Here is a 24,826-nt window from a genome sequence, read left to right as displayed (position 1 = left end):
TGAAGACAATAGTCAGAGATAACTTCTCCTACAAGATGACATTTGAGCAAAGAACTGAAAGACATGGACATCTGGAGGAAAAGAGGAAAACATTATTAGTAACTTTCTCATCCCTCAAAATAATTCACTGTATGAAATAATTTTAGGTGTTGTAGCTTTTACTACAGAAGAGTGAAAAACACAGAGTGCCTACTATGTGCCGATTATCTCTTTAAACCTCAAAATCACTTTGTGGAGTAGCTATGAGTTTCCTTGTTTCCATAAAGGAGGACACTGAAGCTCAGACTAAGCAATCTGCAAGGATACACATTTTGTAAGTAATCAACTGAGGATGCACAACCAGGTCTTTGTAACTGTCAAAATGCATCATCTTCCAACTAAGCCAAACTGTTAGCATCTTTATTATCAAATGAGCATGTTTGCTGAATAAACTCAGATCTGAATTCTTATATGCTCAGTACTTCTAGAAACCTGAAAAAAGCTACCAAAAATACAAGCTGTTTATTAAAAAGATGGGGGGGGGGGGTTATTTATCATCTCTATAACAAATCTTGGCATACAGCTATTTTTCCAAAAATTCCCTAGTTAATATGTATTTATACAGTCAGCAAATCATTTACACTGTCTCCCAATATTTGGGGAACAATTTTTTCTTCATAAACTTTCTAGAAGGGCAAGTATTAAATTGCATACCTTTAAAATATAAGATGCAATAAAAGTATATTTGCCCATCTTTGGCAAGATAAGCACATATATTTAAATATAAGTAAATGTGCAACTCACTGTTTCCTATTCACCAACTCCAACAATTCTCAGGACACCTACTATCCAATGTGTCATGAATTACGAGGAAGACCTCCCACCCTACCTACTTCACACTGGTAACTAGAGAGCAAGGCACTATCCTAGACAGAAGTATAATTCAATAATAACAGTCTTTACTCTTAACGGTTCTAACACAAAAAGTATAAAAGGATACTGTAATATAAAGGAAATGCTATTTGAGTACAAAAGTAGCCCTTTTTGGATTATCTAAACTAGGGTTATCAATAAAGACATTCTGAAAACGGCTGCATCTCTTAAGCCCTGAGGATCAGATTAAGGCTAACTTAAAAAATGTAGTCTAGGCCGGGCACAGCGGCTCACGCCTGTAATCCCAGCACTTTGGGAGGCCAAGGCAAGCAGATCATGAGGTCAGGAGTTGGAGACCAGCCTGACCAACATGGTGAAACCCCGTCTCTACTAAAAATACAAAAATTACCCGGGCGTGGTGGCGGATGCCTGTAATACCAGCTACTCAGGAGGCTGAGGCAGGAGAATCACTTGAACCCGGGAGGCAGAGGTTGCAGTGAGCCGAGATTGTACCACTGCACTCCAGCCTGGGCAACAGAGTGAGACTCCATCTCAAAAAATAAAATAAAATAAAAATAAAAGTATAGTCTGAGAATGTTGGACATCAACCCTGAGGAATACCACTGACAATTTCAGAGCAGAGGAGAGAGAGAATCAAAGCTGTGTTGCAGAGATAAACTCAGAGTGATGAGTAAGAAGTGTAATGAGCAAATCAGATATAAGGCAATTTCAAGAGCCCGAATATAAAGTGAGAAGCCCAAAGTCAAGAGGTGACAGTAAAAATGGAAGCGCTAGTTCTTAAACATCATTCTCTGTGGCCTTAGGCCAAATTATTCCATATTTGTTATATGAAACACTCACTTTTCTTACATGCCTTATAAAACGACAATGTACTACATTCCTATTTCCGGAAGTATTTTTAGTACAACGACTCTAAGAGCTCCAAGATTTTGTAGCACACGGATCAAGAATTAATCGAAAACACAGAAGGTTTCCTTGACTCAGGCATATAGTTTAAGAATTCTCTTTTAGGCTCAAAAAATAACTTTGTTGGCCAGGCACAGTGGCTCACGCCTGTAATCCCAGCACTTTGGGAGGCCGAGGCGGGTGGATCACGAGGTCAGGAGATCGAGACCATCCTGGCTAACACGGTGAAACTCCATCTCTACTAAAAATACAAAAAATTAGCCAGGCGTGGTGGCACACGCCTGTAGTCCCAGCTACTAGGGAGGCTGAGGCAGGAGAATGGCGTGAACCCGGGAGGCGGAGCTTGCAGTGAGCTGAGATCACGCCACTGCACTCCAGCCTGGGGTACAGAGCGAGACTCCGTCTCAAAAAAAAAAAAAAAAAAATTACTTTGTTTAAGAGTTGTAAAGTATCAAGCCCATAAAAGAACTCTGAAATTTGGGATAGCCAGTTAGCAAGGAAATCATATATACATACATACATACACACACACACATAAATTTAGAATATTTAAATTTAGAATAGACATTTAGATCGAATAGGGCTATTATGACAAATTTCAAAAAGCTTTAAGCCAATACTCTGGAAATTTAGACACTAAGTTCCATTCTGCCACATCTCTCTACCTCAGATGACTGTTACAGCAGCAGTTTAAAAAAAGAGAAGGCCGGGCACAGTGGCTCACACCTGTAATCCCAGCACTTTGGGAGGCCGAAGCAGGCAGAACACCTGAGGTCAGGAGTTCAAGACCAGCCTTGCCAACATGGTGAAACCCTGTCTCTACTAAAAATACAAAAAATTGGCCAGGTGCAGTGACTCACACCTGTAATCTTAGCACTTTCGGAGGCCAAGGTGGGTGGATCACGAGGTCAGGAGTTCGAGACCAGCCTGCCCAACATAGTGAAACCCCATCTCTACTAAAAATACAAAAAAATTAGCCGGGCGTGAGGGCGGGTACCTGTAGTCCAAGCTACTTGGGAGGCTGAGGCAGGAGAATCACTTGAACCCTGGAAGCAGAGGTTGCAGTGAGCAGAGATCATTCCTGGGTGACAGAATGAGACTCCATCTCAAAAAGAAAAAAATTTGCCAGGTGTGGTGGTGTGTACCTAAAATCCCAGTTACTCGGGAGGCTGAGGCAGGAGAATGGTTTGAATCTGGGAAGCAGAGGTTTCAGTGAGCCAAGATCGCGCCATTGCACTCCAGCCTGGGCGACAAGAGCTAAACTCTGTCTCAAAAAAAGAGATAAGTATTCACTCAAATTCCAGACTTGGCTCAATACAGACAAAATTCCTACTACAAGAGCAGCTGTGAAAAGAAGGGAATGGTGCCAAAAGGAGACAAATAAACATCCCTCCAACTAGATAAAATGTGACTAATTTGAAAAAAAAACAAAAAAAAAACAAAGATAAAGTCAGAGCTTCGCACTATACTCTCCTTTTGTCCCCTCTCACTAGTTTGGCAATTTGAGGGTACATGTCAGGATTCCTTGTAGTAAATAAACACACACGCTCAAAAACAGGAGGAAGGAAGGAGACGTTAGCACAGTTTTTAAGTTGCATTTTGAGCTCCTCAGATAATTTTTCCAGGAATTATCCAGTTATTTAAACCAATTATTTGCTCTATTTGGCTACAGAAAAATAGCCCCATTCCTTTTTTTATTAAACATACTCTAATACCATTTGGTCTTTCAGTTGCCTCTATCTAATTGCTTTTAAGTATTTTTTAAGCATCTCTTTTAGATTGAAAATTCTCAGAAATCAGGGTCAAATGCTTAAATTATGTCATAAAAAGTTACCAAAATACTGCCTATCTTTTTATCTTCAAACCAGTGGCATAGCTTACACTTTGCTCTCTAAGATCTACCCATTCTTCAAAGCACGACAAAGCCTCCCTCTTCCATGAAGTATTCCTCAACAACTCTAGCACACGGCAATTTCTACTTCAGAACATATAAGCTTAACGATAAACTTAACTCACAAATATGCATAAAGTCTCTATGATCTACGTGAAAGCTTAGAACAAGCATCTGTCTACATTATTTTTTGTAGGTATTCACTATAAGCAGCTCAAAAGCCCTTTTATAAGGTAGGTACACAGTATGTCAACTAAAACTATCAAGGGAAAAAAGCTAATTATTTGTCTAAGTATGGTCCCCTATTTGCCTGTCCCATTCCGGCCTCTAGTCCCAAAAGAAAACTAACCCCAGCCCCTTCATGTCCTACCCTCAAGAGAAGAGATGATAACTTTGTGCACTCAGTACATGCCAAACGCTTTAAGACATTATCTTTATTACTATTATTATTTTTTTAAGCAACAGAGTCTTACTATGTCGCCCAGGCTCAGCTCCATCCTGCAGCCTCAGCCTCCCAAAGTGCTGGGATTAAAGGCACGAGCCACCGTACACAGCCAAGACATTATCTTTTAATCCTAGAACTTTTCAGGTAGGTTTTTTTTTAGGTTTTAGGAAACTAAAACTTATTTGTAGAGATCTGAACCTAGCTTCTAAGCTTGCTTTTCTTCTACCACGCTACTAGGCACTGAAACAGATGCCCACTCTCCGACAATAAACAATCAATATATGATTAACAATTTAAGGCCGGGCGCGGTGGCTCATGCCTATAATCTCAGCACTTTGGGAGGCCAAGGCGGGCAGATAACGAGGTCAGGAGATCGAGAACATCCTGGCTAACACGGTGAAACCCCGTCTCTATTAAAAATACAAAAAAAATTAGCCGGGCATGGTGGCGGGCGCCTGTAGTCCCAGTTACTACAGAGGCTGAGGCAGGAGAATACCATGAACCCGGAAGGCGGAGCTTGCAGTGAGCCACTGCACTCCAGCCTGGGCAACAGAGCAAGAATCCATCTCAAAAAAAAAAAAAAAAAAAAAAAAAACAATTTAAAACAACTTTTTTTTTTTTTGAGACGGAGTTTCACTCTTTTCACCCAGGCTGGAGTGCAATGGCGCGATCTCGGCTCACTGCCACCTCCGCCTCCAGGGTTCAAGTGATTCTCCAGCCTCAGCCTCTGGAGTAGCTGGGATTACAGGCGCTTGCCACCATGCCCAGCTAATTTTTGTATTTTTAGTAGAGATGGGGTTTCACCATGTTGTCCGGGCTGGTCTCGAACTTCTGACATCAGGTGATCCGCCCACCTTGGCCTCCTAAAGTGCTGGGATTACAAACGTAAGCCACCACGCCCGGCCTAAAACAATTTTTTTTTTTTTTTTTTTTTTTTTTTTTTTTTTTTTTTTTTTTTGAGACGGAGTCTCGCTCTCTCTCCCAATCTGGAGTGCAGAGGCGCGATCTCGGCTCACTGCAAGCTCCACCTCCCGGGTTCACACCATTCTCTTGCCTCAGGCTCCCGAGTAGCTGGGACTACAGGCGCCTGCCACCACGCCCGGCTAATTTTTTGTATTTTTAGTAGAGATGGGGTTTCACTGTGTTAGCCAGGATGGCCTCTATCTCCTGACCTCATGATCCACCCACCTCAGCCTCCCCAAGTGCTGGCATTACAGGCGTGAGCCACCGCGCCTGGACTCTAAAATAAGGACGTAATTTTTTTTTTTTTGAGACGGAGTTTCACTCTTGTTGCCCAGGCTGGAGCGCAATGGTGCAATCTCAGCTCACCTCAACCTCCACCTCCCAGGTTCAAGCGATTCTCCTGCCTCAGCCTCCCTAGTAGCTGGGATTACAGGCATGTGCCACCACGCCCGGCTAATTTTGTATTTTTAGTAGAGGCGGGGTTTCTCCATGTTGGTCAGGCTGGTCTCGAACTCCCGACCTCAGGTGATCCGCCCGCCTTGGCCTCCCAAAGTGCTGGGATTACAGGCATGAGCCACTGCACCCAGCCATAACAACTTTTTTAAAGTACTCCAATAGCATGCCTAAAGACTAAGACTACCACTAATAAGTTCAAAAAAATTGCCAATTTATTTAAGAAAAACATGAAAGAAACCAACACACACAATTCTCACCAAAAAAATACAAAATTAAAAAGCAAATATGAAAAATAATTTCCTGCATGCAAACAGGCTTTTACAAAATAATAAAAGAAATACTGGGAAATGCTCAAAAAACATTAAAAAGCAATTAATAAAAAGAAGTCAGAGCTGGGCACAGTAACTTACGCCTGTAATCCCAGCACTGAGAGGTGGAGGTTGGAGGATCGCTTAACCCCAGGAGTTCGAGACTAGCCTGGGCAACATAGTGATACCTCATCTCTAAAAAAGTAAATAAACTAATGCACATTTTCAATTTCCATATCACTATTCCAACATCAACTACAATCAAAAAATTGCAAATTAAACTGTAATATGCCCATTTTTACCTATATGTTGGCATTTATTTTTAATGAACACCCACTGTGAACAAAGGTACTTGCAAACAAGCACAAACCTAACCCTGATGAATAAATGGGTAAAACCTTTCTGAATGGATCTAGCTTTTTCTTGAAAATGTACATGTCAGGCCAGGTGCAGTGCCTCACACCTGTAATCCCAGCACTTTGGGAGGCCAAGGTGGGTGGATCACCTGAGGTCAGGAGTTCGAGACCAGCCTGACCAACATAGTGAAACCCCATCTCTACTAAAAATACAAAATTAGCTGGGCGTGGTGGCACATGCCTGTAATCCCAGCTACTTGGGAGGCAGAGGCACGAGAATCGCTTGAACTCAGAAGGAAGAGTGAGCTGAGATTGCTCTACTGCACTCCAGCCTGGGAGACAGAGTAAGACTCTGTCTCAAAGAAAAAATAAATTTTTTTAGTAGAGACGGGGTTTCACTATGTTGGTCAGGCTGGTCTCGAACTCCTGACTTTGTCATCCACCCGCCTTAGCCTCCCAAAGTGCTGGGATTACAGTCGTGAGCCACCATGCTCGGCCAATTTTTTTTTTTTTAATTAGCCAGGCATGGTGGCACACACCTGTAAGTCCCAGCTACTCAGGAGACTAAGGCAGGAGGTTCGCTTGAGCCCAGAAGGTCTCCATATTTGAGACCCTATCTCAAAAATAAGTACATAAATAAAAAATAAAAATTAAAGTGCTGATAAAAAGAAAACAGCAATTTATGAAGATGCTATTAATAGCCATCTTGAAAAAATTCTAAGAACAGGGGTGTTTTCCCGTCAAAACTTCTCTCGGATTTGTCATTAAAAAAAATCAAGGCCGGGCGCGGTGGCTCACGCCAGTAATCCCAGCACCTTGGGAAGCCGAGGCAGGTGGATCACGAGGTCAGGAGATTGAGACCATCCTGGCTAACACGGTGAAACCCCGTCTCTACTAAAAAAATACAAAAAATTAGCCGGGCGAGGGGGCGGGCGCCTGCAGTTCCAGGTACTCGGGAGGCTCAGGCAGAAGAACGGCGTGAACCCCGGGGGGCGGAGCCTGCAGTGAGCCGAGATCCCGCCACTGCACTCCAACCCCGGAGACAGCGAGACTCCGTCTCAAAAAAAAAAAAAAAAAAAGAAAATCAAGACCGGGCGGTCGCTCACACCTGTAATCCCAGCACTTTGGGGGCCAAGGTGGGTGGATCACCTGAGGTCAGGAGTTTGAAACCAGCCTGGTCTGTCTCTACTAAAAATACAAAAATTAGCCGGGCACGGTGGCAGGCACCTGTAATCTCAGCTGCTCGGGAGGCTAAGGCAAGAGAATCACTTGAACCTGGGAGGCGGAGGTTACAGTGAGCCAAGATCGCGCCATTGCGCTCCAGCCTGGGAGACAGAGTGAGACTCTGTCTCAAAAAAAAAAAAAAAAAAAAAAAAAAAAAATCAACCCAGCCAGCACAGTGGTTCATGCCTGTAATCCCAGCACTTTGGGAGCCCAAGGCGGGCGGATCACTCGTGGTCAGAAGTTTGAGACCAGCCTGACCAACGTGGTAAGACCCGTCTCTACTAAAAAATACAAAAATTAGGCGTGGTAGCAGGCGCCTGTAGTCCCAGCTACTTGGGAGGCTGAGGCAGGAGAATCTCTTGAACCCAGAGGTGGAGGTTGCAGTGAGCCAAGACTGTGCCACTGCACTCCAGCCTGAGCGACAGAACAAGACTCGATCTCAAAACAAAACAAAAAAATCATCCCCTGGCCCAGCAGGGTAGTGCAAGCCGGTAGACCTAGCTACATAGTAAGCTGAAATGGCGGGGGTGGGGGGTGCATCCCAGAAGTTCAAGGTTGCAGCGAGCTATGATTGAGCCACTGCACTCCAGCCTGTGCAACAAGGCTAGCCCCTATCTCGGGGGGAAAAAAAATAAGGAAAAAAATACAAAAAGATAAAAAAGATTAGGAAATGGCAAAAATCAACTCCCCCATTCTGATAAAGGTGAAATTAAACCAACTTTTGGCATCCCACAAATTCATTCACTGAAATTTTTAAAAAGCTCCCCATTTACCGTGCCAACTTTCCTCCTTTGACGAGTTTCTTTATAGAAGGCTTTCAGATTTCTAAATGGCATTTATAGCTTTTATCTCTTTAATTTAAAAAAAAAAAAGAAAGAAAGAAATGGCTGGGTGTGGTGAATGATGCCTGTAATCCCAACACTTGGGAGGCAGAGATGGAAGGATCACTTGAGTCCAGAAAGTTTGAGACTAACCTGGACAACACAGGGAGACCACATCTCCACAAAAAATTTTAAAAACTAGCCAGGTGTGGTAGCACACTCCTGTAGTCTTAGTTACTGAAGAGGTTGATTCAGGAAGATTACTTGAGCCAGGGAGGTCAAAACCGCGGTGATCGCGCCACTGCACTCCAGCCTGGGCAACAGTGCAAGACCTCGTTTCAAAAAACATAGAAACAAAACAAAATTTAAAAAAAAAATTACTGTAAGTTTGCTAGGGTAGATATTAACCACTGGGAAGAAAAAAAAATGTTACAGAAAAACATTACAGACCCAGGCAGGGTGCGGTGGCTCATGTCTGTAATCTCAGCACTTTGGGAGGCCAAGGTGGGTGGATCACCTGAGGTCAGGAGTTCGAGACCAGCCTGGCCAACATGGTGAAACCCTGTCTCTACTAAAAATACAAAAATTAGCTGGACGTGGTGGCACGTGCCTGTAGTCCCAGATACTCAGGGGCTGAGGCACAAGAATCGCTTGAACCCACGAGGTGGAGATTGCAGTGAGCCAAGATCACGCCACTGTACTCCAGCCTGGGTGACAGAGGGAGACTCTGTCTCAAAATAAATAAATACATAAAAATAAAACATCATAGACCTAGTATTAAAATCCAAGCCTCCATTCTAAATCCATTTCAAAATCATAGGAAGTTTACAGAACTCAAGTTAAAATGTTAAAGATGGATGTAGTTCTAATCACTGTCCATGACTCTATTCTAAAGCATTAAATGAAGGGAAAAATAAGGTTTTTATGAGATTCACTGTTAGTATGGTTTCATGTTGTTTTTTTTTTTTTTTTTTTTTTTTTGGCAATCCTGTGCATAACAGACCCAAGTTAGATTTTGCAGATTTACTGTTTGAAAAGCCAATGCACTATACAGTCAAGTCAGCCCTCCATATCTATGGGTTCTACATCCATGAATTCAACCAACCAGGAACAGAAAAATTCTTTAACTGCATCTGTACTGTACATGTACAATTTTTTCTTGTCATTATTCCCCAAGCATATAGTATAACAATGATTTACATTGTATTAGGTATTATAGTGTAGAGATTAAAGTGTACGGGAGGATGTACATAGGTTATATGCAAATACTACACCATGTTCCAGGGACTGGAACATCTTTGAATTCTGTCATCAGAGGGAGGTTCTGGAACTAATTTCCCATGGATACCAAGGGACAACTGTACTTGGAAACTGCCATAACCTTAAACTATGAAATTAACTCATATGAAATCCTGTAATTGAAATAAACAATTCCAGAAGAACTACTTTGCCACAGGATTGTCTAAAATGCACATTTATTAAAATGAAGATAGCTAAGAAGCATGAATAATCACATCTTATGTTAATAACTGAACAAACACCTTCCAAGTTGCCTATTTTGAAAATTAATTTTTAGTTCAAAGTCTCATCTTAAATAACCACCCATTATGGTAATAACCACCTCTGACAGAATATTTGGCACTGGGTTAAGCACTTTTAACACATTTGATACTTACAATAACCCTATCATGAACATATTATCAGCATTTTACAGCTAAAATTTAAAACTTGCCTACCACCCTTGCCCAAACTAAATCTCTGTCCACAGGAAAACATTATAACTTTTTATTGCAAATATACACATTATATGTAATAGCATAATAACACAAGTAGCCACACTGGTACATTCTTACATATATGTTACTGTGCCTTAAGACAGTTTTACAAACTGTAAAGTACTACAAAACACTTGCACCCTATCATCTGTTTCCCACGACAGCCTTGTTACGGATTATCACTACCGTATATGAGGGCTCCAGGCTCAGAGAGTTTAAGTGAAATCACTCATTTGATTCCTCATTCTTTTCCCACTACATTATCCTCCCTATGATTAAAGAAGCATTGCCGCCACAATCAGAGCATCTTTGCAATAAAAGATAAAATGTACTAGAGAACCTAGATAAGTATTCTTCACCAGTTACATACTTCTCCAACAAGTTATTAGAGTTACTGGCCAGCAGGATATCCAGCTAGCCTCTAAGTGGTTGTTTGGGGACCAATCATAAAGTTGTATGAACAGGAGTTGTATGAATACTTTTTATTAAGCTAGTAGCTTAGCAAGGGAATCCCCTACATTCTACTTGTACTGGTCCGAAGACCAAATCCAAGGTCAATCAAAAGTACATATTATCTCCTTGGGAAAACAGAGGATGTTAGTCTTTTATGACTTAAAAGTTGTTTCTAGTAGCTATCATCCGACCATACACCACACAGCCATTTGTCTCAGAGTAGGTAGTGAAGGTGGCTACTTAAATACACACATTTTTAAAAAACTGTATCCAAGTTTAGCAATATGTGTATATACCCAAGCACACAGAGACACATTCCATAACTTGGAAAATCATTTGTAAAAGTTATTTTGGCTTTGCACTTCTGAATATTTCATGCTTCTCCATGACCATAACAAACAGAATTGTTCTACTTCCTTTACTAATTGTTCTACTTCTTTCTATGATATCTACCAAGTATTATCCTATTGCCATCATATTTTCAGGTTGGTATTTTCTTCCTGCTATCCTTTTTATGGGGGAGACAGAGTTTCGCTCTTGTTGCCCAGGCTGGAGTGCAATGGCATGATCTCGGCTCACTGCAACCTCCACCTCCCAGGTTCAAGCGATTCTCCTGCCTTAGCCTCCTAAGTAGCTGGGATTACAGCCATGCGCCACCACACCCGGCTAATTTTGCATTTTTAGTAGAGAGGGGGTTTCTCCATGTTGGTCAGGCTGGTCTCGAACTCCTGACCTCAGGTGATCCACCTGCCTCGGCCTCCGAAAGTGCTGGGATTACAGGCGTGAGCCACCGCACTCAGCCTGCTATCCATTTTCAAAGCCATAGAGAAAGCCCTCGAGTATTGTGTATCATGTGCTGTGTGGAGGACTAACGGATAGGAAGAAACCTACTAAAGTAATGAATTCACTGTGGAATCAAGTTCGGTTATTCTATATTCACATCTACATTCCTTAAAGTAAGTAACTCTCAAATTTTCTAGAAAGTAAATAATACACCTGGACTTTGAAAACCCAAAATGTCTACAAAATCAGAATACCGTTACACTTTAAAAAGAAGAAAGAAAAGAAGAAAGCTGCTTCCCTGCACCTATCTGGAGAAAATCTTTACACTGTAAAGCTCTAAACCACCATTACCAAAAAGTTTAACTTCTACTCCTATGCCTTACATTTCTGGCTCTTAACTTTTTAAGGGCCTGACAAACAGCTTTGCTGACAATTGTGTGTGTCAAACAGGTCTTCCAAATGACCATAAACAATTTTTTAATACATCTTGCTATGAAGTCCCAAAATTTTAAAAACATATGTTGAACTCCATCCAGCGTTATCAAACTAGTTAATCAGTCTCCCCGTACTCTTAGCAGCTAGCTGCCTAATACCAACTGTGGAAAAAGCCTAATTTTGGAAAAGGTCTAACAATTTCAAGAAAGTTACTTATACTTGTGAATATTCCAAAACTTTAAAGTTACAATACAGTCACAGAAAAACGAATCCTGAAATACACCTATGTGCACGCGACTTAAGGCCATAATCTTATTTTCACTCAGGGTTTCTTTTCCCTATAATATCTTTACTGTAAGGCAGCTCCTTCTCCCTAAATAATTTCGAAGAATTTCAAAACACTTTACTAAATAGATTTAATCATATCTACAGAATCCTATCAACTTAAAAAGCCAATAAAATGAGTACTTATTTGCTTTCTAAAGATCCTACATTCCTAAAAGAATAAACACAAAGCCTCTCCCTAACACTAAACTACTAAAGTGACACTTGACCCCAACTTGGTTTTTGAAGCTATTTCTGCAGGAAGCAGAGGGAGACAAAGAGTTTCTACACAGTCAAAAATAGATGAGTCCTTTTCATTCAGTCTGCTTCTTCTCACTTTAAACACAAATCCTACCAAGCTCATTTAGTTTTTAACTCATTAATGAGTGACTCGGAGCAAATTAGCAGGTACAGGGACTGTTTTAGGCAATCATTTGCTAGGAATGGCTATCAAGTGAAGGTCTTGCTGATCCGTCCTAAAAAACAAAGGACAAAAACCTATGAGTAGCAGACAAAAGCATTTATTAAATAATAAATGGTGGGCCCTATTTCAACAACAATCTGAAGAGTATCATCTCTTCTCAAGATACCGCAGCACAACAACGTTCACAACCATAAATGAAGTATAAATTTATGTTTCTTCTAATAAGGTAAATACATGGAATATTTTGAAACTGCATCTAAAACTCTTACCTCAAAAAAAGGAAAGAAAGAAAGAGAAAGAAAGAAAGAAAAGAACACACACTTCTTCCCCTAGGGTCCGACCAAAAGAGCGAAATTAATCCATCCGCATTCCAAAACAACTAATTACTTAAGAAATCCAACCAGCACAGATCTAAGGCGAAGCTGCTTCTTTGGTAGTTTTTTATTCTACAGAGTGCTACCACTGTACAAACAGTCAAGCGTTTTGGTTGGCAGACAATAATAAAATAAGCTTTATTTCCTTTTCTTTTTCCCTTAGCAAAACTCCAGTCTGTCATCACCTCTGACATGCGCCAAGGACTACCAGGAATGATGAAGTATATTTCAAATAAACTTTCCCATTAAAGTGAGTCCTTGTGGTTAACATCATACCAAAATGCTTTACATTTTATCCAGCAAAACCTTTACACACCGTAAAAAAAGAAATCTTAAGACACGAGCTCGTATCTGTATTTAATAATAAACTCTTATCTTGGCCGTACTTACCAAATCGTAGGCTTTTACTATTTATAAGCCTTTGAAAAAACTTTATGCCTTTCTTAAGTACCATCAAAATTTTCAATCAGGATTTCATGCGATCAATTCGCACCACAGTGAGAGATCAAATGCTAAACTCCTATAAATAGGGGTGTTATGAGTGAGAGGGATACACAACACTGCGCTGCCAACGCAACTGCGTCTTCGAGGGGGCAGGGGCGCTCCTGGTACACGTACAGTAAGTAGGAGCTCACATTCAGCAAAACCAGGGAGCCAAGGATCAGGTGACTTCACACCACAGACACTTTCAGAGTGATCAAGCCTTACTATCGTCCAAGTGACTCGTAAACGGCTCATAACCCCAGTTTGACACGAAAATCTGGACTTGCACCCTAGGCACGCACAACCCGCGCGACTGGGTTCGAGAGCCGAGGAGCCCCGAAACGCGAGCCCGGGGACAGAGCCCTGGCCTGCGGACTGCGGTTCCCTCCAGGAAGGGTGTCTAAGGAGCTTTCGGACCCGGCAGCAAGGTGTCTGCTCTCCGCGCGACCTCCTCCTCCGCGGGGCCCATCGTGCCCTGGCCACCCCTTCCTCCCTGTCCGCGCAAGGGACAGCGAGCGCCCGACAGCTAACGGGTCGCCCCGCCGCGTCCGGAGCTCGCCGGACGGAGCGGAGCCGCAGCCGACCTCCCCGCGCCCCGGGCAGGCGGCCACGGCTCAAGGCCGCCCCCTAAGGTCGGGGCGGACACGGCGGCAGCCACGCGGCGGGCTGGCGGGCTGGCGGGCTGGCGGGCAGGGGGCCGGGCAGGGGGCCGGGCCGGGCGCAGACGCGCGCGCCACTGGTTCTCCCAGCAGCTACTGGAGCCGCGGCCCACGAGCCGCCCTTTCAGGCCGCGCGCTGCGGGAGCGCGGGGCGCGGCTGAGGCTAGGCCCGGCGGGCAGGCGCGGCGGCGGGAGGAGACCTGAACCAGCCGCGGACTCCGACCCCGCCGCCTGCGGCCGGTGCCCGCGAGCCCGAGCAGCGAGCGTCCTCTCCCCATCAGGGCCCCACGGCCTCTGCCCCGCTGGCCCGTACCTAGGGAGGTCGTGGACGAGACGTGGTTAACCGCGGCGGTTGGGTCGCTGGTCCGCCGCCGGCGCCGCAGCCCCTGGTGCGGTTGCTGCCCTCGCGCTGCCTCGTCCCCCTCCGCCATCTTGTACCGATTTAAAATTAACTCCCCACTGACGTCAAACGCCGCCGCCGCTTTATCAACCTCCCGGGAGCCGGCGGGGTGGCCGGCGGGTCCTAGCGCCGCCCTCCGCCTGTATCTCCTCGCCCTCCCTCCGCCCCCGCCCATCGCTCGCTCGCTCCGCCCCCGCCCTGCCCGCCTGCAGATCCGTCTCCCCGGCTCCAAGTTTCTGGTTGGACTGGGGCGGGGGTGTCCCTGCCGCTGCCGTCTCACACCCCCACCTCCCTGAGCTCAGCACCACACCCCCTTAGCGCTGGGCCAGGCTCTGCAAACGCAGAAGGGATCTCCAGAGAACTAAGTCCCTCCCTCCCAATTCGCTTTACATCTCTAATCATTGATTCGTGCGTCCTGCACGTGAGGTGGCTTTCGCACCCCTTCTCTCCTTTTCATCGCCCCCTCCTCATCACAGCCATTCCCCTCCTCTCTCCCCATCCACCCCCCCAAGTTGTTGCCAGTGCCCTGCTTTTCCTCTTGATCTTTTCTTTCCTCACCCAGGTCCCTACTGTTGCTTCCCCTCGCCCGCCACCATCCTAAGGTTTGTTTGCATTCGCTCCCCATCTACTTATGAGACCTTCCCCCATCTTCTCAACTGTGTATACCCTGGCCCTGTGCTCCTAGCACCTTGCAGAGGCATGCCAGAAAGCACTCTAATCGGAAAATGAATCGTGGCAGGTTCTTACCTAATTGTGATGAACCTTCTTCTGGGGATCCAGTGACATCCAGTAGAAAGTTCAGGTCACTTTTTAAATTACAAGTCAGCCCGTGGAGGCGTCTGTGAAACATGATCCCTTTGGATTTTTACCATGCTGCCAGCTGCATTAGAAATTCCTCTTCTCCAGTAAAAACAGATGTCCGGGTGTACAAACAGCTGTTTTGTCCAGATCTTCTCATAAGTCTAAAATTCACAGCCTGCACGATCTCTAGAAAAGCACTGGTGTTATTGAAGCTTTCAAAATACCGTTCTAGGCAGGGCATGGTGGCTCACGCCTCCCGGGTTCAAGCAATTCTCTGCCTCAGCCTGCGGAGTAGCTGGGATTACAGTCCCCCGCCACCACACCCTGCTAATTTTTGTATTTTTATAGAGACGGGATTTCACCATCTTGGCCAGGCTGGTCTTGAGCTACTGACCTCGTGATCCACCCGCCTCAGCCTCCCAAAGTGCTGGGATTACAGGCGTGAGCCACTGCGCCCGGCCCATCCAAATATATTTCAACAGAATATGGAGTTTGTCATCATTGTCACATAAATCTAGGAGAATAACTATATACGTGTTCTTGGCAATATTCTTTGAGTTACTAAGGTTCTAGTTCTGGGACTTGAACCACCTCCACAATCTAAAGAACAGTTACCCTTCCCCCTCGTTCATATTGATGGCAGGCTCTTTATCAACATGTTAAGTGATAGTCCTCTTACGTCCTTGTGATATATGATTTGGAGAGCTCACTTTGTCAAGACATTTTCTGTTTTATCATTGGCCTGAAAAACGTAGTATTGAAAAGGAAGAAAAAGAAGAAGCAGAAGCAGAAGAAGGAGGAGGAGGAGGAGAAGAAGGGCAAAAAAATCTTCACGAGGATTGTTCTACAAAGATTTATTTACTGTCATTTACTCACTAAAAAACATTTGCTTAGGCGCATAGAAAAAAACCATTTACAAACAGCACAGCATAGGCCGTTTGCTAAATTAAGGTTGATACAGTCAGTGACAACAAAAAGCTACCTGAATCCTTACCAAACTGCAGTGTTCACCTAAGCCAAATCACCCTCTATGCTTAGTATAGGCAGTCCTTTGGAAGATATTGAACATCTTACATGTAATAAAAGACCTTATGGTTTCCCTCACTGTGCCTTCGATTTTAAGGACTTCAATTCTATCTACTAATCTAGGCTGCTACCCTATGTGTTTCGTGTTTTGCTTTGCTTTTCTCTTTTCTTTTTTTTTTTCCTTGCCTATGTTCTTCTGTTTTTGGTGTTCTGCCTATCTTGGCTCCCAAACCCACTCTCTCCCCCATCTGTGGTTACTATGCCTGAGTCAAGAGAGGTCAAACGCTTATTTAAAAAAAAAAAAAAAAAGGCTGGGTGTGGTGGCTCATGCCTGTAATCCCAGCACTTTGGGAGGCCGAGGTGGGGGGATCACCTGAGGTCAGGAGTTCAAGACTAGCCTGGCCAACATGGTGAAACCCCATCTCCACAAAAATACCAAAATTAACTTGGCATGATGGCGGGTGCCTGTAATCCCAGCTACTCAGGAGGCTGAGGTGGGAGAATTACTTGAACCTGGGAGGCGGAGGTTGCCGTGAGCTGAGATCGTGCCATTGCACTCCAGCCTGGATGACAGCGTGAGACTCCATCTCAAAAAAAAAAAAAAAAATAGGCTGACCCTGGGTACACTGCCTGTGAGTTAGCCCTACTCCGCAAGGAGCAATACCATTCAAAAAAGACTGCTGCTTAACACCACCAGCTCAAAAAAAAAAAGAATTAATTAATTTTTTGCTGTCCAGAAAAAAGTCAGTGATCCTAAGGAAAATTTTTCCTTGCCACCTCTCAGGGAGACATTCCATCTTATAACTCTTCTGTGGGAAAGCACGGGGTACTGAGAATATGAGAACTGACAAGAACTTGCCCTACAATCATTTTAACCTTCATGGAGATGGTGTAAGATAGAAGGAATGGGCCAGGCGCGGTGGCTCTGCCTATAGTCCCAGAACTTTGGGAGGCCAAGGTGGGTGGATCCCTTGAGCTAAGGAGTTTGACATCAACCTGGGCAACATAATGAGAGCCTGTCTCTACAAAAAATACGAAAATTAGCCAGGCACGCACCTATAGTCCCAGCTATGGAGGAGGCCAAGGTGGGAGGATTGCTTGAGCCCATGAGGTCGAGGCTGCAGTGAGCCAAGATCACACCACTGCACTCCAGCCTGGGTGGCAAAAAAGGAAAAAGATAGAAGGAAAGTTCCTCCCTGTGAGAGGCAGAGATTTAGATATCCATTAGTGGAAACCACTCGCTTGCCTGGGGTGATATCAGATGGACGGGGCAAGGTTAGAGTAGAGAAAAGCCAAAGACAAATGTAAAGCAGTGTTGTCAATAGAAAAGGTGTTGGATATTGCTGAGGCTGAAATGAGATAAACTACACTCTCTGAGAATGAAAAAGGCTGTCTATGTTGTGGGCAAACTGCATCTCTGCAGACCTTGTTATCTTTTCAGTGATACGTTTCCTGAAAGTTTTGTTTAAGCTACACCATGCTTGCAAACTGTTGCTCCTTTTCTTGTGCAAGAATGGTTGACAGAAATGAAGAAGTTGTTTCTCTGAGACTATGTGGAGTTCTGGACGCAGGCAGAGCTGCTTCAGGGCCTAGGTTACAAAAAGCAGAACAGGGCTAGGAAATTGGCCTCACAGACCTGAAGCACTGGAGGTACTACAAGGCAACGAGCTTGACTCAGTCGCCAATATTCTCATGATGGACTCTGTAGGCTCTGTTCATTGACCTGAGGGGTACAGACCATTGATTTGTCCCAGAAGTTGTACAGTGACTGTGGCTAATGAACTGATTTGCCACAGGCGAGGCTTCCTTTGGGGGAGGGGCCAGGGAGGAAATATTTTGTAGGGACAGAGGGAAATGGGAGTTCCTGCTGGAGTAGATGTGGACAAGAAAATGGACTCTAGTCTTGGCTTTATGATTGTACTTGAAAAGTAAGTAAATAGAAGAGAATAGAATAGGGACTCTGGGTTATTGACTGGCAGAAAAATTTTATTTATATCCAAAGCTAGTCATTCAGGGTCATTGGGATAGACCTTCTAAAGGAGATTAAATTAAGAACATCAAGAATTGCCGGGTGCAGTGGCTCACGCCTATAATCCCAACACTTTGGGAGGTCGAGGGCGGGGGGCGGATCACAAGGTCAAGAGTTCAAGACCTGGCCTGGCCAATGTGGTGAAACCCTGTCTCTACTAAGAATACAACAATTAGCCAGGCATGGTGGCACATGCCTGTAATCCCAGTTACACAGGAGGCTGAGGCAGGAGAATTACTTGAACCCAGGAGGCGGAGGTTGCAGTAAGCCGAGATCCCACCGCTGCACTCCAGCCTAGGCAACAAAGCAAGACTCCATCTCGGAAAAAAAAAAAAAAGAAAAGAAAAAAAAAAATCAAGGGTTTCTGTGGCTAATATTTGTTGTAGGAGCCTGGACATGGGCGCATACCTCTCTGGCACAGCCGTTCATGTTGGTACTTGCGGGCGTCTTCAAAGGCATGTATTAGCCCCATATGAAATACTGTGAGTAGATGGGTTTCTGCCTGGGTTTACTGCTTAATATTAGGTGTTCTTTTTTTTTCTAGAGCAAGGGATAGAAGGCTGTCCCTTGTTAATGCAAGAGGGAAATAATGATCCTTCCCAGCTGAATTCCTCTGCAGAGGCAATGACTTAAACTGGGATACATGAGTATCAGTAGGGCTTAGTGGAAAGAACAGCAGCTTTGAGTTCGCACCCCAGCTCTATCTACCTCTTGGTTTTATGACCAAGATCATTAACCTCTCTGACCTTCAGTTTCCTCTGCTGTAAAGTAAAGGTCTCTTCCTTGCATTTTTCATTATGATCATAGATCACGTAGATAAAGTATTTAGCCTAGTGCTGGCACATGGCAATAAATGATAGCCATCATGATTAATGCTCCAATAAAACAGCTCTTTTAAGTCTAAGAAGGGATTAAAGAGCAAGAATACAATTAGTAATAATACCTGTTCATAATTTCATTTAATCTACAAAATACTTTGATGAGGCAAGGATTATTGACATCATCCTCACCATCAGCATTCTACAGAAACGGGGACTTTAAAATGTTACTTAATTTCTTCAAGGCCATATGACTACTAAATTGAAGAGCTAAAATTTGAACCCCCAAATTCTGTCTGTTCTGAGAGCCCATGTTCTTTTTTTTTTCTTTTTTTTGAGACCGAGTAGCTGGGACTACAGGCGCATGCCACCACACCCGGCTAATTTTTTGTATTTTTAGAAGAGATGGGGTTTCACCATGTTGCCAGGGTGGTCTCGATTTCCTAACCTTGTGATCCGCCTGCCTCGGCCTCCCAAAGTGCTGGGATTATAGGCATGAGCCACCACCCCTGGCGAGAGCCCATGTTCTTTTCTTTTTTTTTTTTTAAGACGGGGTCTCAGGCTGGGCGCGGTGGCTCACGCCTGTAATCCCAGCACTTTGGGAGGCCGAGGCAGGCGGATCACAAGGTCAGGAAATCGAGACCACCCTGGCTAACATGGTGAAACCCCGTCTCTACTAAAAATACAAAAAATTAGCTGGGCATGGTGGCACGTGCCTGTAGTCCCAGTTACTTGGGAGGCTAAGGCAGGAGAATCACTTGAACCTAGGAGGCAGAGGTTGCTGTGAGCCAAGATTGCACCACTGCACTCCAGCCTGGTGACAGTGTGAGACTCCACATCAAAAAAAAAAAAAAAGACAGGGTCTCACTCTTGTCACCCAGGCTGGGGTGCAATGGCGCGATCTTGGCTCACTGCAACCTCCACCTCCCGGGTTCAAGCGATTGCCCTGCCTCAGCGTTCCCAAGTAGCTGGGATTACAGGTGCGCGCCACCACGCCCGGCTACTTTTTGTATTTTCAATAGAGATGGGGTTTCACCATGTTGGTCAGGCTGGAGCCCATGTTCTTAACCGTGTATCTTCAGATAACACACTGGCATTGTGGCTAGGCACCGAAAACTCTACAGTCACCTTCTACAGACAACTAAATAGCTAGAAGCATAGCTTCTGGATGTCCAGAAGACTGTTTTGAATAGCTGGAGAGCATGAGGTGCAGATTTAGGGCACCCATGATCAAGATAACTGGCACTATCCTAGATGCAACTAGCAGCTCCTAGTTGAACGACTGACTTCTATAGAGTTCATAGGTGTCTTGCAGTTACTAAAATGATTTAGTAGCAGGAGGAACAAAAGTTCAAATCCAGAAACTGGACTTGTTTATGTTTGGAAAAGTAGATAGATACTGGTTTCTTAATTACAATTCTCATACAAAAGAACACTGGCAGGAACTCTAGGCACAATATAATATCCTATAGTACATTTTCAAAAATAAAAATGAAGGAGTGGCCAGGTGCAGTGGCTCACGCCTGTAATCCCAGCACTTTAGGAGGCCGAGGCGGGCGGATCGCCTGAGGTTGGGAGTTTGAGACGGGCCTGACCAACATGGAGAAACCCCATCTCTACTAAAAATACAAAATTAGCTGGGCGTGTTGGCGCATGTCTGTAATTCCAGCTACTCGGGAGGCTGAGGCAGAAGAATCGCTTGAACCCAGGAGGCGGAGGTTGCAGAGAGCCGAGATCGTGCCATGGCACTCAAGCCTGGGTAACAAGAGCTAAACTCAGTCTCAAAAAATAAGTAAATAAAAACAAAAAAAAAAGGAGTGAAAGTAAACACCATTACGCAGAAAATATGCTTGTAGGTTGAAGCGAACATGGCCATGTGCTTTAGGCTCCTCTGAAAACGGGGTAGTGAATGGTATCCTCTTTGGACAGCCTGTCTGGACCGCGCCTAATGTGTTTCTCATAACTGGCCTGCCCTCAGGAATGCCTTTGAAATCAGTGGGAAATCCAGACTGCATAGAAGGAACTGTATATCTTGGCCTCTTTTAAGATTAAGACAATATCTACATAGGCCTTATTACAGCCAACATACTGTTCTTGTAACTGGAGAGCAGCCAAATCTTTCTTTCCAACTCACACTCAAGCTAAATTCCTAACTTCTAAAAACTGGCTGGCTGGTTGGTAGGAAGAAACACTGCACCTTGACAATGTCCTTAGAGTCACTGTCCATGTTGTAACCTATTTAATTCTTGGATTCACGGCCACTAGAGTCATTTCGTTATTATACTTTGATGGTGAAATCTGTACTCACCTCAAACACTTCCTCCTAGACTCACACCATTTCTCCCCTTCCCAAATATTCTTGGGGTCTGTCTTCAATTATAAATGCTCAGAATACGAGTTCCATCTTTTCATTTTCCCCACAGTTCTTTGCTCAGACTCAAATATTGCGTGTAATGCCACTGCCACTTGGTCGGCCTGGCAAATATTTATCTTTCAAGCTTATCCTGATCACCCTCCAAGAAGGCGAGCTATAGTAAGACATAATAAAATGATTGTTGTTTTAAGACATTTTGTTTTGTAACTGGAGAGCAGCCAAATATTTCCTTTCATCTCTGTAATTTGCTATAGAGCAACTGGTAACCAGAACACATACCCTTGGTGTCAAACCAATATATAAACATATATATGTGGTAAATGCATAAGCAAATACATAGCAATAATAAACTCTGAATTCAGATAGTGCTAATCACTCTCTGTTAAAGTTACTTGTTTGCTTCTGCTGTCTAAAGCAGTGGCTCTTAATTTTTTCACATTGTTTTGTTTTACAGTGATACAAATGACAAATGGCACTCACCAACAGGACATGTTCCATAGGTGTGCCCCAATATTCATTGGTGGCCACTGTAAATGAGACTATGCGCCATGTAGCTCCCATCAGGAACAGATTTAGTATTCTGGGGGTCCTGAAGCTTCTATAAGTTTGAGAAATTTCTTTAAGAAAACAAATTGTGAGGCTAGGCGTGGTGACTTATGCCTGTAATCCCAGCACTTTGGGAGACCGAGGCAGGTGGATCACTTGAGTTCCAGACCAACCCAGGCAACATGGCAAAACCCCATCCCTACAAAAAATACAAAAAATTAGCCATGTGTGGTGGTGCGCACCTGTATTCCCAGCTACTTGGGAGGCTGAGGTGAGAGGATCACTTGAGCCCAGGAAGTTGAGGCTGCAGTGAGTCGACATTGCACCACTGCACCCCAGCCTCGGCAATGTGAGTGAGACCCTGTCTTGAAAAAAAACAAAAAACCCCCCACAAAAAACAAATTGTGAATTAAAACAAATTATATAAGTAAATGCATATTTAGCATAAGAAAAGAAATCCCCTCAAAATACCAAATTTTATCTAACACATACTACAATACAGAAAAATAATTTTTTTATTTATTAACTTCATAGCATACCTTTCTAACACCACATTTTCTTTCTTTCTTTTTTTTTTTTTTTTGAGACAGAGTCTTCTCAGCTCTTTTGCCCAGGCTGCAGTACAGTGGTGTGATCTCAGCTCACTGCAACCTCTCCCTTCCAGGTTCAAGTGATTCTCCTGCCTCAGCCTCCCACGTAGCTGAGATTACAGGTGTGCACCACCATGCCCGGCTCATTTTTGTATTTTTAGTGGATACAGGGTTTCGCCATGTTGGCCAGGCTGCTCTGGAACTCCTGACCTCAAGTGATCCGCCCACCTCGGCCTCCCAAAGTGCTGGGATTATAAGCATGAGCCAACTCGCCCAGCCTAAACCATTTTTTCTGATCTTTTCACTGTATGGTCTTTGACACTTCATATTATGCCAATTTGGGGATATCATTTTCTGAAGAGAGAATAGAAAGGCAATTCAGTTTTTTCTGTAGTGTAGTGAATAAAGTTTTTATTTGTCTGTGACTTAGAAAATTCTCTTTCAGTCTGGGTGTGATGGCTCACGCTTGTAAATCCCAGCACTTTGGGAGGCCAAGGCGGGCTAATTGCTTGAGCCCAGGAGTTCAAGACCAGCCTGGGCAACATAGAGAAACCCCATCTCTCCAAAAAAAAAACAAATATTAGCCAGGTGCGATGGTGTGCACCTGTAGTCCCTGCTACTCGGGAGGCTGAGGTGGAAGAATTACTTGAGCCAGGGAAGTTGAGGTTGCTGTGAGCCATGATCATGCCACTGCACTCCGGCATGGGTGACACAATGAGACCCTATCTCAAAAAAGGAGAAAGAAAGAAAGAAAGAAAGAAAGAAAGAAAGAAAGAAAGAAAGAAAGAAAGAAAGAAAGAAAGAAAGAAAGAAAGAAGGGAGGGAGGGAGGGAGGGAGGGAGGGAGGGAGGGAGGGAAAGAAAGAGAAGAAAGAAAGAAAGAAAGAAAGAAAGAAAGAAAGAAAGAAAGAAAGAAAGAAAGAAAGAAAGAAAGAAAAAGGAGAGAGAGGAAGGAAGGAAGGAAAGAAAGAAAAAGAAAAGAAAAGAAAAGAAGGAAGAGAAGGGAAGGGCAGGACAGGGCTCGGCAAATTAAAAATGATGGTTCATGGTGGTTAGGTGGAAATGGGCCTTAGTCGTGCCTTCTTAGCTTCCCTTGGCTGGGACCCAGAGGTCACCACACACACTACAGAGGATTAGGGAGGTAGCTGAGTTAAGAACCAGAGGTCATCATAGTGGTACAGTGGTGTTCAGTCTATGCCAGGAATCATATGGATGCTGGAGGTGAGATTCAGACAGGTACACCAAGGAGACCTGAATCACAAAAAGGAGCACCAGGACCTGACTAAAAACCAAAGAACAAAACATAGGGTCAGCTCCAATTCCAGGGATATGAGCGCAAGGGACCCAGGAACCAGACTAGCCAACCCACCTCACAGCAGAGCCCACCGAAGCCCCACACAAGAGCACTAGGATCCAGGCACACATCCCAGGCCTCCTCCCCGCTGCTAGGTGGTCACACGAGAAAGCTTCCCACCCTGTCTGCAATCTTGTTCCTTTAGCTATTGTTCTAGGAGGGAGTAGAAACAACAGAGCCTAAGATACCCAGAATCAGATTCTCAAGTCACAGAGGAAACTCCCTAGAATCGTCTGCTAACACTTAAAATGACATCTAACATTTATCAGGTACTTATATGTGCCAAGAATTCATATGAAGTAATAATTTATTAGTTTTTTTTTTCTTTTTTTTTTTTTGAGATGGGGTTTCACTCTTGTCACCCAGGCTGGAGTGCAATGGCACCATCTCGGCTCACTGCAACCTCTGCCTCCTGGGTTCAAGCAATCCTCCTGCCTCAGCCTCCTAGCTAGCTGGGATTACAGGTATGTACCACCATGCCCAGCCCATTTTTTTGTTTTTAATAGAAACGGGGTTTTGCCATGTTGGCCATGCTGGTCTTGAACTCCTGACCTCAGGTGATCCACCAGCCTCGGCCTCCCAAAGTGCTAGGATTACAGGAGTGAGCCACGTTAAACCTCACAATAACTCTAAAACAGAGACACTATTACATTTAACATTTTATGCTGAGAAACCTGAAGCCAAGAGAAATTAAATAATTTGCCCAAGACTACCAGGTGTATAAAATAGTGGAGTTGGGCTTTGACCCCACAGATAGAACTCTGGGGTTCACACTCAGACTACTAAACTCTGTTGCCTGTAGTAGCTTGAAGAACTCCAGAGGTATGATACCAATAGCTCCTTGGGGTTGGCCTAACCATTCCCAACCACAGTTCCTTTCCTTGAATTAGGATTTAGGTGATGAGCAAATCATTCAAGGGTTCAGGGTTGTCAACT

General features: G+C 44.1%; 1 protein-coding gene across 9 annotated transcripts in view; it reads right to left on the bottom strand.

Moving 5' to 3' along the window:
- Positions 1–15,755, bottom strand: part of ATL2 (atlastin GTPase 2) — an 86,661-nt gene extending 70,906 nt beyond the window's left edge. For 3 of the 9 annotated variants that reach the window (XM_034952955.4, XM_055108042.2, XM_034952956.3), the window contains exon 1: positions 14,267–14,492. In XM_034952955.4, coding sequence (XP_034808846.1) covers positions 14,267–14,384 — 118 coding nt within the window. In that variant the 5' untranslated portion in view covers positions 14,385–14,492. Of the gene's footprint in view, positions 1–13,201; positions 13,947–14,266; positions 14,493–15,100 lie in introns of those variants that run through there. The other 6 variants (XM_024927673.5, XM_055108044.2, XM_055108043.2 and 3 more) reach the window with 6 other exon arrangements.
- Between the last annotated feature and the right edge of the window lie 9,071 nt (positions 15,756–24,826).

Source organism: Pan paniscus, chromosome 12 (assembly GCF_029289425.2).
Source record: "Pan paniscus chromosome 12, NHGRI_mPanPan1-v2.0_pri, whole genome shotgun sequence".
Taxonomy (NCBI): domain Eukaryota; kingdom Metazoa; phylum Chordata; class Mammalia; order Primates; family Hominidae; genus Pan; species Pan paniscus.
Note: the sequence above shows the minus strand (reverse complement) of the source record. Positions and strands in the feature narration are given on the sequence as shown.